The sequence below is a fragment of the Engystomops pustulosus genome, chromosome 6 (assembly GCF_040894005.1).
Source record: "Engystomops pustulosus chromosome 6, aEngPut4.maternal, whole genome shotgun sequence".
In the NCBI taxonomy this organism is placed as follows: domain Eukaryota; kingdom Metazoa; phylum Chordata; class Amphibia; order Anura; family Leptodactylidae; genus Engystomops; species Engystomops pustulosus.
In genome coordinates this window covers 153,965,366-153,980,717 of record NC_092416.1, presented here as the reverse complement: position 1 = coordinate 153,980,717, position 15,352 = coordinate 153,965,366, and the positions used below count along the sequence as shown (strand labels likewise).

The window sequence follows — 15,352 nt, the reverse complement described above, 5'->3', positions numbered from 1 at the left end:
CTGTAGGGGGAGGAAGATAGCCCAGTTTTAGACCCAAGGATTTAGGTCAAGACCCAGGGTGGCCGGGATGCAAAAACATATTTAGGAAAAAACTCTCAAAGCCGCTCGGCCAGCGGCCAAAAATATCCCTTTTGCCACCCGGGTAGGGGATAAAATATAACTTTTATTGGTTATTGAATAAAAATGAAAGCAACTGAACTGAATTGTTAAAATACACAAGGGGCAGTAAATCGGAGGTCGAATATAGCAGGTCGGGGATGCTTAATTGAGACTGAGATACGTAAGTATTGCTGCTGGAAGGATTGATCAGTTCCCTCTCTTCTTGCAAACAAAGTTGCAGTGAACATCTAAATAGAGATGAAAATTACTCTCAAGGTCATCCCTACTCTGCCTGCTCAATTTGCATAGCCTATGTGTGACTTCGACCTAGGTGAAACCTTTGAACTGCCCTATGCTGATTAAAATATTTCGCTCAACCAGGCCCTCCAGGGAGGGCCTGGTTGAGCGAAATATTTTAATCAGCATAGGGCAGTTCAAAGGTTTCACCTAGGTCGAAGTCACACATAGGCTATGCAAATTGAGCAGGCAGAGTAGGGATGACCTTGAGAGTAATTTTCATCTCTATTTAGATGTTCACTGCAACTTTGTTTGCAAGAAGAGAGGGAACTGATCAATCCTTCCAGCAGCAATACTTACGTATCTCAGTCTCAATTAAGCATCCCCGACCTGCTATATTCGACCTCCGATTTACTGCCCCTTGTGTATTTTAACAATTCAGTTCAGTTGCTTTCATTTTTATTCAATAACCAATAAAAGTTATATTTTATCCCCTACCCGGGTGGCAAAAGGGATATTTTTGGCCGCTGGCCGAGCGGCTTTGAGAGTTTTTTCCCCATGTGTAGGACTAGCCTAACTGGTTACTCTTCTTCCTCCTGTGTCTCCATTACATCCTCTGTCAAGGGTGGAAGAGCATTTCCGAGCGCTTTGGTATAGAGATGGTAGAACTGATAATGGCATAAGGAGAACTGACCATACTGGAAGTAGTGCTGCACGTCACAGATGTCTCTCATGGAGGTCCAGTCATTGGTGATGAAGTGCAGTTGGTCACTACTTTGACTCACCTGGGCGTTCTGGAAGTGAACTATTGCCTGCTGCTGCTCACACACTTTCCATCATGTTGGATGCCTCCTAGTTGGTACACCACATATGTGGCGTGGGTGGGCATGCTGCCAGCTGGTCTGCAGTGCAGGTTCTCCAGCAGCAGTAAGTTGTGAACGCTGAAAATGCGCACACACAGCACTTTATGCAGCAGCTTCAGGATGTCTGTTAAATTGTACAGGAACCTTTGCATCACCAAGTTGAGCACATGGGCAAGGCATGGGATATGCATCAACCTGGCTAGGCCCACGGCTGATACAGGGTTCCAGCTGTTGTCGGATGCCTCCTTACCGGTCTTGAGTTTCAGAGACAACCTTTCATCCTTCTGCTCCTGGATCCCAGTCCACAGGCAATGTGTAGTCTTTTGCCTTACAGCAGCAGCAGGCTGTGCTGAAACTTGACGGTTTCCCCTTGGATTTGCTAAAACTGGTGGTGCAGACGCGATATGGGCGCAAGGAGTAATGTCCGGGAATCCTGAGTGATGTCAGAATGCAAACCCAAAGCTATTCCCGCTTCAGGTCCAGACACCACTACATTAATCCAGTGGACAGTTAAAGGGGTATGCGAGTTTAGTGATAATTTAGGGCCAGGCTGGGCAGGCTATTTAAAAATAATAAACATGCACTTACCGCCTCTGGCGCTGTTGATGTCCCGCGCCACGGTCCGTCTCATCTGTGCCCCTGTTTGTTTACAGGGGCGCACAGGGAGCTTCCGGCCGTCCGGAATCTCCCATCCGACACCATCTCCCAGCGCTGACAATGCTGAGAGATAGGGACGGATGGGAGGAGCCGGCGACTTCACGGACCGGAAGCTCCCGGTGTGCGGCTTCTGTGCCCCTGTAAACAAGCACGGATCAGACGGACCACGGAGAGGGACATTGCTGGAGAAGGCAAGTACACGTTTATCATTTTTAAATAGTCTGCCCCAGCTCGGCCCGAAATTATTACTAAACTCGGATAACCCCTTTTAAGTAAAAGGCCCTGGCATTGTGCAGTGCACTCCTGATATTAACCACAACCTGTCAGACCCTTTGGCCGACCTTTGTGTGGGGAGTCCTTGGGTGCGTTGGGCAGTAGCAGAGAACGTGGCTGCAGGCTGACTGATGCACCTTGGAACCATGTTCTGCTGGATGCCTGGGGCTTCCTAACCACCACCTCTTCATCCAAACTATTACTGCCTTTACTGTCTAGGACCTCTTCATCACCCCCTCGCATCTTTGAACCACTGCCCTACTTCTCTTGATATACATAACAATGTGATAACACAGGAACTATATATAAACTATACTTCTCTGTACCTGAATGGATTTGTGAAAGGATCTAGTAGAGCGATTTTTCCAAGTTGATTTCCCTTGTCCAAGTAAGCTTACCAATGAGAGGAGATTCACCCTCAATATCCCACCATAAAACAAGATGAAGGCATTACCTGATAGATGTGGCCAAAATACTGGTTCATACGTAAAAGAATATATAAAACATAGGTCGGTCAGTTTTTGTATATACACATAAAAACACCACTATACACAACAGTTGTAGATATTTGTATATTTTATTGGACATTTCTATGGAAAAAATATATAAAAAACATGAATACCACAAAACCAATATTGGGATACTACTAAAACGACTAAACACTAGTGCTAGATGAGAGCGTAACTTTCATTAGCATAATACAGTAACCAACTACCGCTGCATGGTACAGGAACAGATACAGAAACAGAAGAGCAAAAACTAGTAGTTAGTTATAAAGCGACTACAAGGAACATGATCTAGGAAGGTGCATTCAGCTGCAAAAAAAAGGCACAAAAACACCCAAATAGTGAAAAGTGCAGAAAAATATGGCATCTATTTGCCTCTACGACTTTGAAGGCAAAGATAAAAAGGCACAATCGTACAAGCCAATGCATAGCAAACTAAGGCATATAGCACCGTCTAACCCTATTACCGCAAAACTGTGTACACATGGAGTCAGGGAAGGATTGGACATTTTGAATGTTTTAAGGGGTTTTCCTGTGAAACAAGTTAAACCCTATCCACAGGATAGATCCTGCGAGTGTCTCAGTGATGAGACCCCTACAGATCACGAGAACGAGGGGTCAGAGGTAACATCTGGATGCGGCAAGGGGTCAGACGGAGGTACCTAGGACTCCATCCGGACCCTGTGTTCTCATGATCTGTGGGGGTCTCACCACTGAGACCCCCACCGATCAGCAAGTTAGGCCTTATCTACAGGATAACTTGTTTCCAGGAAAAACCCTTTAACACCTGATCATTTTTTTCTGAAAGACGATAAGTGACCACCAGAGGTCTATGGCGGCACCGTGTGTGCATATGTATAGGAGAGCAGGAAAAAGAGCTGAACGAGCAATCGCCCTACAGCTACTGACAGGTATGGGCACCTTTTAAAGAAGAAAGTCTTGTTGCACCACATTTTTGGCAAAGTCAGGCGTCAGCATGTGTGCATCAGCAACATTTCCCAGAGGAAACCTGGTTTGGATGAACGAAAATCACCATCATAGTGATATATAATAAGGTTTCCTCTGCACTACAAAAATGAGTCTCCAGTTCCAGTCCTACATTTCTCCCCTTATGTGCGTATAAATCAATTGGTCCATGAATAAAACTCCTAATCAGAAATTCCGGGGATTTTCCATGACCCCTTTGCGTAATATTTTTAGATCTACCGCTTGATGTACGAATCTTTCTTATAATGTAATTATTCTATTCATACAATTAAGTAATAGCAGAAAATGCTTTCTTTGGGGGTCATTCACACCAGAGAAAATTCTCAGAATGACGACACCAATCTGTGTGGTTACATGTATAGGAATGAAATGCCCTAATATTCATCTAGAATTGTAGCAGCTGGAGAAGAGGTCTGCAATCATAAATGAGGGTACTAGGATACAATGTAGAGAGGACTTTATAGAGATGAGGCTTATAGAGATGTTGGTGGAATGATAATGACTGACCTGTAATGGCAATGGCCGCTTCTCCTTAGTAGCCACCTCATATTTGTAACGGGCCACAATCTTTACATCACCTAGTATAGAAACACTGATGATTGTGGCTATAAAACTTGACATAATCCATGAACAAGCCTTCAACTCTCAATGCGTAGAAATAATCCTAAAGAAGCCAATACCCAAAATTATACCCCCCACCACAAAGCTGTGTTCACACTTGGTGTATTGAGTTTTCAAATGCAAATGTAACAACAGCTGACAATGGGAGATTTGCCTAATATGTTGCTGTTAACATTTGTGTTTATAAAACACGTTAACAGCAACTTAATTAGGAAAATCTCCTCTCAGCTGTTGTATTTAGTTTCTCAACCCAACGTAAACATCACGTGTGGACGCAGCCGAAGAAAAGCCAAAGCAAGAAAGCAGGACCCTGCAGCTTCAGTGTTACTGATTGTCACCAGGAAAGTCTATTGGATCATCTGAAGACCGTCCTCGACCTCAGAGAGAAAAGACAGTCTTTATACGGATGATGAAGGTGGGAGATTCTGTATGGTAACTTCTTTCGGTTGTAGCAGCACCTTATACGTGGGGGTTATTCATATTCCTATGCAGTTTTCTGCTGTGGAGGATTAACAGGGGGCATTCCCAAAAACTTGAAATAAGAGACCAGTTGTTTAGGAATCTCGGCAAGAACGGCTTGGGTCAGCGCCTCCCGCGGAGCCTGAAAAGAAGAAGCGGTGATAGGTTTATAAGAACTGGCAGTAATATAAAATAGCAATGTCCACACAGAGCAGATACTTAAACCTTCCCGGACTGAAATCCACATCACTGGACTGAATGGAAATCATGAATTCACTCCAGTGATTTCCTGGACCTAACCCACTTGTGGCAAAAGGCTAAAGGGATTCTACTAATTCTCAAAATAACCCACTAATAAAAAAAAAATTGTAACAAATTTTATTTTAGACTATAAGATACAATTTTTAACAGGAAAAAAAAAATCTTACAAAAAAGTGCATGTGTCTTAAAATCCAGAGATCACGAGGATCATGTAGAGCCAGACGCCCCTGACCGCTGTAATGAAGATTGGGTAAAATGCTTTGTCAGCGCTTCACCCAATCTCGCTGCTCTGTCGGGATGACAGCAAGACCTAGAGTGATGTCAGAAGCATGTGACTGATCACATGCTTCTGACATCACTGCAATGTCCACAGATCCTTTTATGTTGCCAGGAAATGCATGTGTGTAAATGTAATCATGTAGCAGAGCTGCGCGTGAGTGAATGTATACATGTAGCAGAGCTTTGTGTGTTGTGCTTATGTGTGACAGGGAATTTTAAATTGGTTTCAAAATATATATTTTTTAAATATTTTTTTGGACTGCTAAAGCTGGGGTGTTCCTTACAGCAAGGTAGGTATTATAGACCAAAATATACATTGGGGCTAATTTACTAAGGGTAAATACTTTTGGAATTTTTAATGCCGCCATGCAAGTGAATTGCAAAGGGGCCTACCGAGGCTCTGTCGCCCCGGGGACCTTCTGAAACCTGGTGCCGAACCCTGGTTCCCGGTAACGGAATGGGAGTGTATTGGTGGTATTTTCGTACTTACATTTTGGAATTGCCGGAATGGCACAAACTGGACAATGTCTCTGGCTGCAGGTTCCCCGCTAGAAGATTTCAGAACTCCGTTGTCGCCATCAAGAAATTCCATAGCTTTAAAGTCTGCACTTCCCACACCAATGATGATGATAGACATAGGAAGCTTTGAGGCCTGAACAATGGCGTTTCTAGTGTCATTAAGGTCTGTGATCTCTCCATCAGTGATGATCAAGAGGACAAAGTATTGCTGGGAGACAAGAAAAACAAACATAGGAGATTTATTAGGATACTGAAAAAATTCTGAAAACATAATAACAATTGTCAAAAGAGAGTGTCTTGTTAAGATGGACCCCATAGACTAAAGACGTAGACTACAGGCTGTAACTGTCTTTATATGCAGGTTATATACTTTCCTCCTGTATTGGTCAAGTCTGTTGGAATGGAGCTATGACCACATGGCCAGAGTAATGTGTAATAATTAATTTTTTTGGGGGGGGGGGCCTGAAATAATTTGTGTTACATAAGTTGTGAACATAAATATGTTCAAAAATCTAAATTCTTTAAATCACAGGTAAACAGTTTGCAGAATTTAAAGGGAACCTGTCACCAGGGACCTCATTTTCACTAAAAACAGGTTACAGAAGCCCCCGTCTCACCTGGAGTGCAAATCTGCCTTTCTGCTTTCTCTAAGCATTTGCTTTACAGTATAACTTACCTTGCACCCTGACAGAAACCTCTGTGTAGTCCCAGGGGTTCATAACAATGTGTTTTGCCCGATGGGTTTCAAAGCGCAATGTACACGCATTGAATGCAGTCTAAATATTTACATAAAATTTTCCTGTGTAGCAGTAGGTAGGCCCCAGAATCAATTTCACTGGTGGGCCTTAGGTCACCCCCCCTCCCTCCAAGCCGACACTGGGCTCCTATAACGTATAGATATAATACTATACCGAATTTCAAAAGAACCATGTATGTTATATATTCTGAATGAACCATAGCTAAAGAGATCTTAAGTTACAAAGATGAGTCTTCTCCAATCCTCAGAGTATACTCACAGACGCATTCTTCTGTTGTGCCCCGGCAGCCGCAAACCTGGTCACATGGTTGATAATGGGAGAGAAGTTTGTTGGTCCATACAGACGAACCTGTGGCAGAGCCTGACGGTACGCATCCACAATGCCCTGGATCCCTGAAGAAAAAAAAAGGACTTTTAGGGTTGAATATTTTAAACTCTTAAGTCTATTTGTCATGGAAGTAAATAAAACTTAAAATTGTTAGCCAATGCATCTTGCGGATTAATAAAGTAACTCTGGTTTTCAAGCCTCAATGAAGGTTTTATGGAAGACGCCTTGAGACATCTTACCTGCACAATAAGGATTGCTGGGGTTGAAGTTTAAGGCAAACTCGTGAGATACCTGGGAATGAAATAAAGTTCATTGGTTAATTATCAATGCTTAACTTTGTACAGAGGGTTGTATATATGAATGGAAACATAAAAATGAAATTACAATGTATGTATGTATGTAATGTACAGTATATCCATCTTAACTCCATTAGTGCACTGCGCCACACTGACAGCAGGTCATAGGTTAGCCATCACCGCCTTAGCCCAGTGTTAAGTGATCTGTGTTGCTTCATGACATAAATGGTTACAATATACCTTCAATGGAACAATGTAGTTATCATACCTGCCAATTTGGTGGGACCTGAGCTCCGAATCCAAATGCTGGGAATTGTTTGTCTCTATAAATATAAAATATACAGCAGAATTTATTAAAGTTACAAAACTAGTTGAGTAGCAATAATAAATGGATACTTCTACATAGACCAGCAGGACCGGCGCCAGCACAGGGCATACCCGGGCAAGTGCCAGGGCCCATTACTTGCTGGGGGGACCCACATGATCCTGTACATAAGGAATCCATGGAGGTGAGGGGGGCTGTATCTAATTAGTCAATATGGGGCTGTAAAATAACCATGAGGGGCCCGTTTGGTATGATAAACTAGGGAATATTTTAGGGAACAGGAGAGTTAGGAGAGTGTTTTAGTTTCTGAATTTTTAATGCCGCCACGTAAGTTCACTGCAAAGGGGCCCACAGAAGCCTGAACCAGACCCTGTATATAGGCAAACAAAAGTAGTTTTTTTTCCCCCACAAGCTGCATTCTCCTGGTACCACACTGTGCTCACAAAGCAGTTTCTGATATTACCGTACTGTCACCGTACAACCCACTGCTGCTATTGCTGTCAGTAATCTCTGACACCCTCTGGTACGACGTTGTGTTTCTGTATCGACGTACCCAAATATTCCTTACAGAGGCAGGGACCTCATTTTCCACTATAGACAGGTTACAGACGCCCATGACACCAGCAGTGCACATCTGCCTCTCTGCCTTTTAGAAGAATTTGCATTACAATATAATTGTGTGTTATAACTTACCTTGCACCCTGACAGAATCCTCTGTGTAGTCTCAGGGGTTGGGCTTTGGTTTGGAGGCCTTTCAAAACACAACATGCCTGTGACTACACAGAGGATTCTGTCAAGGTGCATTGTAAGTTATAACACACAATTATATTGTAATGAAAATGCTTAGAGAAAGCAGAAAGGCAGATGTGCAATGCAGGTGTGATGGGGTTCTGTAACCTGTTTATAGTGAAAATGAGGTCCCTGGTGACAGGTTCCCTAAAGATCTAAATTAGTTATTACTTTTTGAACACAAAAGTCATATTATTTCCAACAGGCCTTTACATAGGAAGTAGCCACGCAGACAGAGTCTTTTTGTTGTTGGTTTTTTTTTTGTTGGGGGGGGGGGGGGGGGGGGAGTGTTACAGGAATATAAAGCAATATCAGTGAACTGTAAGTAATAATGGAGAATCTTACGTGTCGTAGTCCTGGATCACGTTACCCACACACCATATTGCAGTAAGATATTCATTGACACCATTTGGGCTGATGTAGTGCAACGAGTCAGGGGACTTGGGGTCACCATTGGAGCCAGTGAAATCTACTCCGACCTGAAATATTAAAAATTATGATGAATTTCTCTTCTCCCATTGAGAGAGGATTTGTAGGTCGGCAGCAGAGGACATGCTGCAGCTGACAATTACTGTGTGGAAACATTGGGGGAGATTTATGATTAGGCAGGATTTTGAGCAGTTGTCTAAGTGTTAGACTGCAGGTATCCACCAGTCGGATTTAAAGTCCGGTGTGTGTGCAGTGTATTTCTCTGTCTATCAGCTGTGTGTACTCTATCCGAATAGACTGCACCAGTCGCGTCTATGTTTAACATCGGCTCAAATTTCTACCTTTTTGCGATATTTTTGCACAGGAAATTCTCAGATACCTCAAACATAAAATTGATCAAAAACTTACACCTCCTATGTGGTGTAGTTTTGCGATTAAATTTGCCTTTTTCAAACTCTCTATTGATAATTGTGGTGTTGCACACTCCGTCATTGCGTGACTTTAGAGTTGCGTTTTTTTCTCGTTAAAAAAAAAACACAAAAATGATGTTTGCGCAAAAAATTGTGACATTTATACGCCAAGAATCTACATAGGACTAATGATAAATCTCCCCCATTGAATGCAGTAACATTGTATCATACAGAACACAATCCCCTGCAGAAAATCCATTGCATTTACACCATAATAGCAGAATATCTAAATGTACCCAATATCAAAGGCTTAGCCCATGTAGTAACTTTGTCTGCAACATTAAATTGAGACACTGAATGCAAATTATTTCTCTGTGTGATTTGGTTACATCAAAATGCTAACCTAAAATCTATTGGATTTACGTTCACAATATTTCAAACTTCAGTGTAAGTTGTGAGTGACAGCTACTCAGTCTTTAAAAGGGCATCTACCACCAGGATGAAGGATTGTATGCAAATGAGCCTGAGGGGCTCCATGCTCCTTAGGTGTTAATGCAACCTGAAGCCCTTCAGGCTTATTTGCATACAGTCCTTCATCCTGGTGGTAGATGTTCTTTAAGAATCTGCTTCTAATGTTCATGCAACTCAGACTAATGACACTCCAAAATAGTCAATACACTAGCAAATTATATACATTTTTTCCCAGAAAACCAAAATTAGTCTGCAAATGAAAGTTATAATATTGAGACAAAATCTACAATTTCAAGGTTTTTTTCCTATCCTTAGTTTCTTTCCATTTAACCTGTTATCCACACAAGGAACCCACAATTCGGCAAACATTAGCAAAACTGATCCATTTTGTTTTTAAGACATGGAAGCAATTTTCAACATTTGATCTGTGTAGCCATAAGGGGGTAACTGTAGCAGATAGCAGTTACCACAGCAACATATAGGCCTAAGGGGTCCAAAGGTTCCTCTACAACAGCAGTTCTCAACGCTGGGACCCTTTAATATGGTTTTATCATATTGCGGAGACCCCCAACCATAAAATTATTTCATTGCTGGCGCATAACTGTAATTTCATTACTGTTGTAGTCACAGTGATGCCACAAAACAGCCACGAACAGGTCCGGTTTTAGACAAAGTGAGGACCCAAAATAAAACTATTTTATGAACAGTCATTTTCAGCAAGATGCTCCCTATAGCCCTGCACAATAATAACACTTAGTTTTGCAATACTACTGTAAACTACAATCTGTAGGAGAATTTTAGGGGACATAGACAGATGATAGGGAGATTGATGAGATTTATGATAGAAGATAAATATGAAAGATGATATGAATTTTAGATAGGAAATAGACAAATTAAAGGAGATCGATAACTAGACAGATAGATGATGAGCATCTTCACAAGGAGTATTAAAAGAGCAATACAGTTGGGGGCCCCGGGCAAATGCCCAGTTTGCCACCCCCAAACGTTGGCCCTGGCCAGCAGTCGCAGCGATGTGAGCACTGGTGGTCTGTATGACAGATGGAGATCAGTAGAGCACAGGAGTTGAAATTCGGGTGACACACATGGGAGGTGGGAACCTGCACTCTGCCCAGTATGGTCTCGCTTACCAAGACCATCAGACAACCTGTATATTTGATGGTCTGAGGCAACCGCTGTGAAAAAGTCAACACACAGGTTGATAACCGCTGCTCTACCACATAAAGCAATATCCATGTCACAAACACCTGTTAGTTGAGGGGCCTTGCTACATTTTTTTACCTTGGGGCCCAGGAGCTTTAAGTAATTTTTATGGTGAAACTACTTACTGTGAAGTTGATCTGGCAACCACCCATCACATAATCCAGGAAGGAATACTCTACATCAATCTAAAAGAGAAGAGAATGCAGAGCAATGCATGAGGAAACGCTACATGGTATGTTCTATATATGCTTTATCATTTTATTATTGTGACCAATTATTATATTGGTCTAGAAAACACTACATATTATTTCTACCATCAACCTACCTTGCAAGACTTGACCCGAACAACACCCGAGTTCTTATAACCCTTCTTCTTCTGCTTCTTCTGGGGATTAATACATTCAAATTCCACCTATACAGAAGAATTTCCATTATTCAGAAGCCAAATAGTAGAAGAATCTCTGGTAAGATAAATCACAACTTGAATTTATTGAGAATTTCTAATGCGGGACCATCACTATACAATTAGAGAACATGCTGCAGTTTTTAGAATCAGAAGTTATTAGATTTCTCAGTGGCCCCGTAGTAAAGAAATTAGATGCAGAAGTTATTGGTTATGAGTAATAACATGAAAACAGAGCTCACCGGGGTACCTCCTTCTGCTTTCTGCAGCTGAGATAAGTTAGTCTCAAATATCCCTATTAAGTCATGAGAGCCATCGCTATCATAATCAGTACAGTGCACCTAGAGGGAGAGAGGTACAGAGTGAGAGGAGGTTTTGGCGCTCACCGCTTGCTCCTGAGCTCCCAGCAGCTTGGAAGTGATGCACTCGAATTCTCCTATCAGATCAGAGCTGGAGCTGTCATCATGATCGCTAACTGAGACCTTGACATTAAAACACATTAGTGAGCCCAGGACACAGAAACGCATCAAATTCTTTTTTTTTGTTTGTTTTAAAGGGAAATCCAACATTAAAATCCATCAAGATAAACCAGGGACACTTACTCATAGATCCAGGCACCATGACTGTGGTCCTCCGTGCCCTCCATCCTTCTAGAATCAACTTATGCTAATGAGCATGAACGGCCCCACAAGTTGTTACCAGAGTCCCTCTGTACTTCAGCTTCACAGGCTGTTAGACTGTCTCATCCACCACCACATCTCCCTCAGCACTCCCCCCCCCTCTCCCTGATGTAATCTCACGCTAGTAGAGAAAGTTTCAGTGCTTTGTGGGAGAGGGAAATTCTTCTGCACAGTTCAAGAGCGTCCTTCAGGCTCATTAGCATAATTTTAAAGTTGACTTTAGAAGGCAGAAGGCCATGGATTACAAATATAAGAAGATTACCACAGTCACCGTACCTGGATCCATGATGGATTTTGATGGTAGATGTATCCTGAAATAGAAAATTCAGTCTGTGCCAAGTGTCCTTATATTATATTACATCTTTACCAAGTATATGGAGGCACGCTAGCGTTATTTTGTACTATTGGATTCTATTTAAACAAACGCCATATCATACATAATTATCATATATCATATGGATTTATTACCACCAGTTAGTAAATTTAAAGAGTAACTAAACCTTTCAAGCATTTTCAGTTTGTTTTTTTTAAATTTCCGAAATTAATAGTGCAGATAAAGTCAGTAAATTTTGTAAATACTTCACTAGAGGGGTTGTCCGACAATTCGAAAAAATTAGCAGAAGGGCTGGGGGGGTGGCTTTTTTAAAAAGTAAAGCTTTACTTACCTCCTTCAGCGCTCCCACGGTCCAGTGCCACAGTCCATCAGAGCCCTGCCCCATTCCTTTACAGGAGGACAGCACCTTCTGTGCGACTGATTTGGGCCGCCTGACACGCCTACCCATCTCCTGTCCCAGCGCCTGTTACCATGATGGGACATAGGGACGGGTGGGGTGTACCTGGCGCCTAGTACCTAGTTGCCAGAGCAGAGCTACCAAGCCCCTCTAATAAAACAGGGAACGGCTCCGATGGACCACACTGGGAGAGGCACAGAAGCTCCGGTTCGGCAACTTCTGGGCACCTGGCAAAAGGGTGGCTCCCGGAATCAGTTGGAGCATAGGTGACCTAAGGCATCGAAGGACTGTGGGACATAGGGAGCCCCAGAGGACGAGAGTAAATCTTCAATTTTTAAAACAGCCATCCCCAGGCCTTTTGCTATTTTTTAAATAGTCTAAAACCCCTTTGAGGAAAGCGGTTTCTTTCTCCTGTAGTGAGCAGTATATGTGAAAGCATTTAGAGGTCCCTTCACCTAAGGCAGATAAGGAGGCGAATTATTAACTCTTTCCATAACTAGTGTACAATCTCCTTGATAATATAGCTCTCTGAGTTGATTACATTATCCAGGGACTGTCTGCAAAAAAATATTAGGAACAGGCTTAATAAGAGAGAAAAAATGCTGGAGAAAGATGGGAACATATATATGTAAATTACAAAGTTCACTATTATCTGCACTACTTATTATTAAAAATGTTGTGGAAAGTTTAGTAATGCTTTTTTTCCCCTTTAAATTAAAACCTGAATTCTAGCTATTATTTAAGATCATGGATAACCAGGCTGCTTCCCCTTTATTTTTCATGAATTTTGGATTACAAGTTAAAGTTAAAAATTTATCTTGGTAAAATGCCCACACAAAATTTTTGCCATGTACCTTGATGGGTTTGTTCAAGTCCCCGCCACATAAACTCTGCAGAGGAACACTAAACTTCTTCCAGCAGGGATTGAGATTGTTCTTAATAACCTGCAGCAAATATTGAAGCAATACATCATTTACATACAATTTGGAAGTCAAAATTTGTTATAGGACTTTTTTTTCCCCTCTGGAAATGTTATTGTAGTCTGAGGAACAAACTCTTAAAATATTTTATTATATTAAACAGAAGAAGGAAGAAGCACTGTTGGACCTGCCGAACCTGCTGCCCAATTGACCATTGTCTTCATGGACTAATTAATTTCTGAATGATAGAAGGGAATCTTTAGACCCCCTCTAAGACATTCATACAACCTAAGAGGATATAATGCATGCTGAATAGATATTTAGGGGCAGATTTATCAGAAGTCTCTTAGAGCAGAACTGTTCTTGTTGTTCATGGCAACCAATCAGAGCTCAGCTTTCATTTTCCCACAGCTGTTAATAAAATTAAAGCTGAGCTCTGATTGGTTTTCAACTAGAACAGTTTTACCTCAGAAACTCGATGATAAATCTCCCCCTTAAAATCTCTGCAAGTCTTAATAGTAGAATGACTTTACCTCTGATCTGTAAGCCAGCTGCCAAGACCCATCATCTCCTTGTCTAAACAGTTCCAGAAATGGATCAGACTTGCCAAGAAAATCCTATAAGGGTAAACAAAAGTAACAGTGTAAATATCATAAAATAAAATGATGTTCATTTAAGAATATTTGGGTACATTCACACCACATCATTGCCATCTATTATAAAGATACGATAAGAGGATTCCTGATGTGTACAATGGAGAGCTAGGACATAACCCCACTGTATGCACATAGTGGGATACATATCCCTCCCCCCCACCCCCACCCCCGAGAGCCACATTCAGGGTGTCTTATGGACAGTTACATCACTGGGGTCCTCCTCATGTGTACACTCAAGAGGATGGAAAGACGCAGCTTTTGCAGGCAAAAAGTATACTCCCATCTGCCAGTATATGAGTACGGATACAGTTAGTGCATATGCAGGGAGGTTTTTTTTATACTAAGCATATAAAAAACGAGGTCTGAACATACCCTTATAATGTACAAAAGACCATAGAAAGCCAATAACCCCAGCCAGAATTATTTTGGTCTCTGTGACAATTGGATTTTTAAAATGTTAGATTGTCATAAGAACCAGGATTAACAATAAAGCTTCATTACATTTGATAACTGTTACAACTGATCATTGTAGCCTAGGGCTAAAGTACAGTAATTTACCAACATCCAGAGGTCTATCTGTAACTAGGGGTCATCTGTAAGTCTGGTCTTAATTAGGGGACCGCCTGTATAGTATCAGCACCATTGTTCTAAGTGTTTAAGGAAATGTAATAAGAGGCACTATGAGTTGTGAATATTTTGAACTCTTAACATCACTTGTGCACTAGAAGTCTTGTACATAGTGTCCTATCTGCAGGCAGCATGTCATAGAGCAGGAGGACACTATGAACAATGTTATAGAGCCAGAGGAACTGAGCAGATTGTCCTTATTGTGGCTTAGGTCATGGTGTAAGGATGGATCAGTAAATTAATCCCGACCTTCATGTGTTCGTTTAGTAATTTTAAGCGTTTTTAGACTTTTTACTGAATATTTTCTGTATAATTTTATTTTGTTTAATAAATTGTTTGGAATCATAACTGTATTTCCTTTATTTTGGGATGTGCACTGCATTTATATATTGTGTACTTTTAAAGTAATTTTAGCAGATTGTACATAGTGTCCTATATGCAGGCAGCATGTTATAGAACAGGAGGAGCTGAGCAGATTGTACTGTGTCCTATCTGCAGGCAGCATGTTATAGAACAGGTGAAGCTGCGCAGATTGTACAGAGTGTCCT

General features: G+C 41.6%; 1 protein-coding gene across 3 annotated transcripts in view; it reads right to left on the bottom strand.

The window, feature by feature from the left end:
- Positions 1-2,687: 2,687 nt before the first annotated feature.
- The window catches only part of CPNE1 (copine 1), a 68,358-nt gene continuing 55,693 nt past the window's right edge, over positions 2,688-15,352 (bottom strand). For 2 of the 3 annotated variants that reach the window (XM_072111883.1, XM_072111882.1), the window contains 11 exons: positions 14,055-14,138; positions 13,456-13,545; positions 11,433-11,531; positions 11,113-11,199; positions 10,913-10,972; positions 8,602-8,735; positions 7,411-7,465; positions 7,086-7,137; positions 6,778-6,911; positions 5,733-5,969; positions 2,688-4,844 (listed from right to left, as the gene is read on the bottom strand). In XM_072111883.1, coding sequence (XP_071967984.1) covers positions 4,728-4,844; positions 5,733-5,969; positions 6,778-6,911; positions 7,086-7,137; positions 7,411-7,465; positions 8,602-8,735; positions 10,913-10,972; positions 11,113-11,199; positions 11,433-11,531; positions 13,456-13,545; positions 14,055-14,138 — 1,149 coding nt within the window. In that variant the 3' untranslated portion in view covers positions 2,688-4,727. Of the gene's footprint in view, positions 4,845-5,732; positions 5,970-6,777; positions 6,912-7,085; positions 7,138-7,410; positions 7,466-8,601; positions 8,736-10,912; positions 10,973-11,112; positions 11,200-11,432; positions 11,532-11,576; positions 11,673-13,455; positions 13,546-14,054; positions 14,139-15,352 lie in introns of all 3 variants that reach the window. The other variant, XM_072111884.1, reaches the window with a different exon arrangement.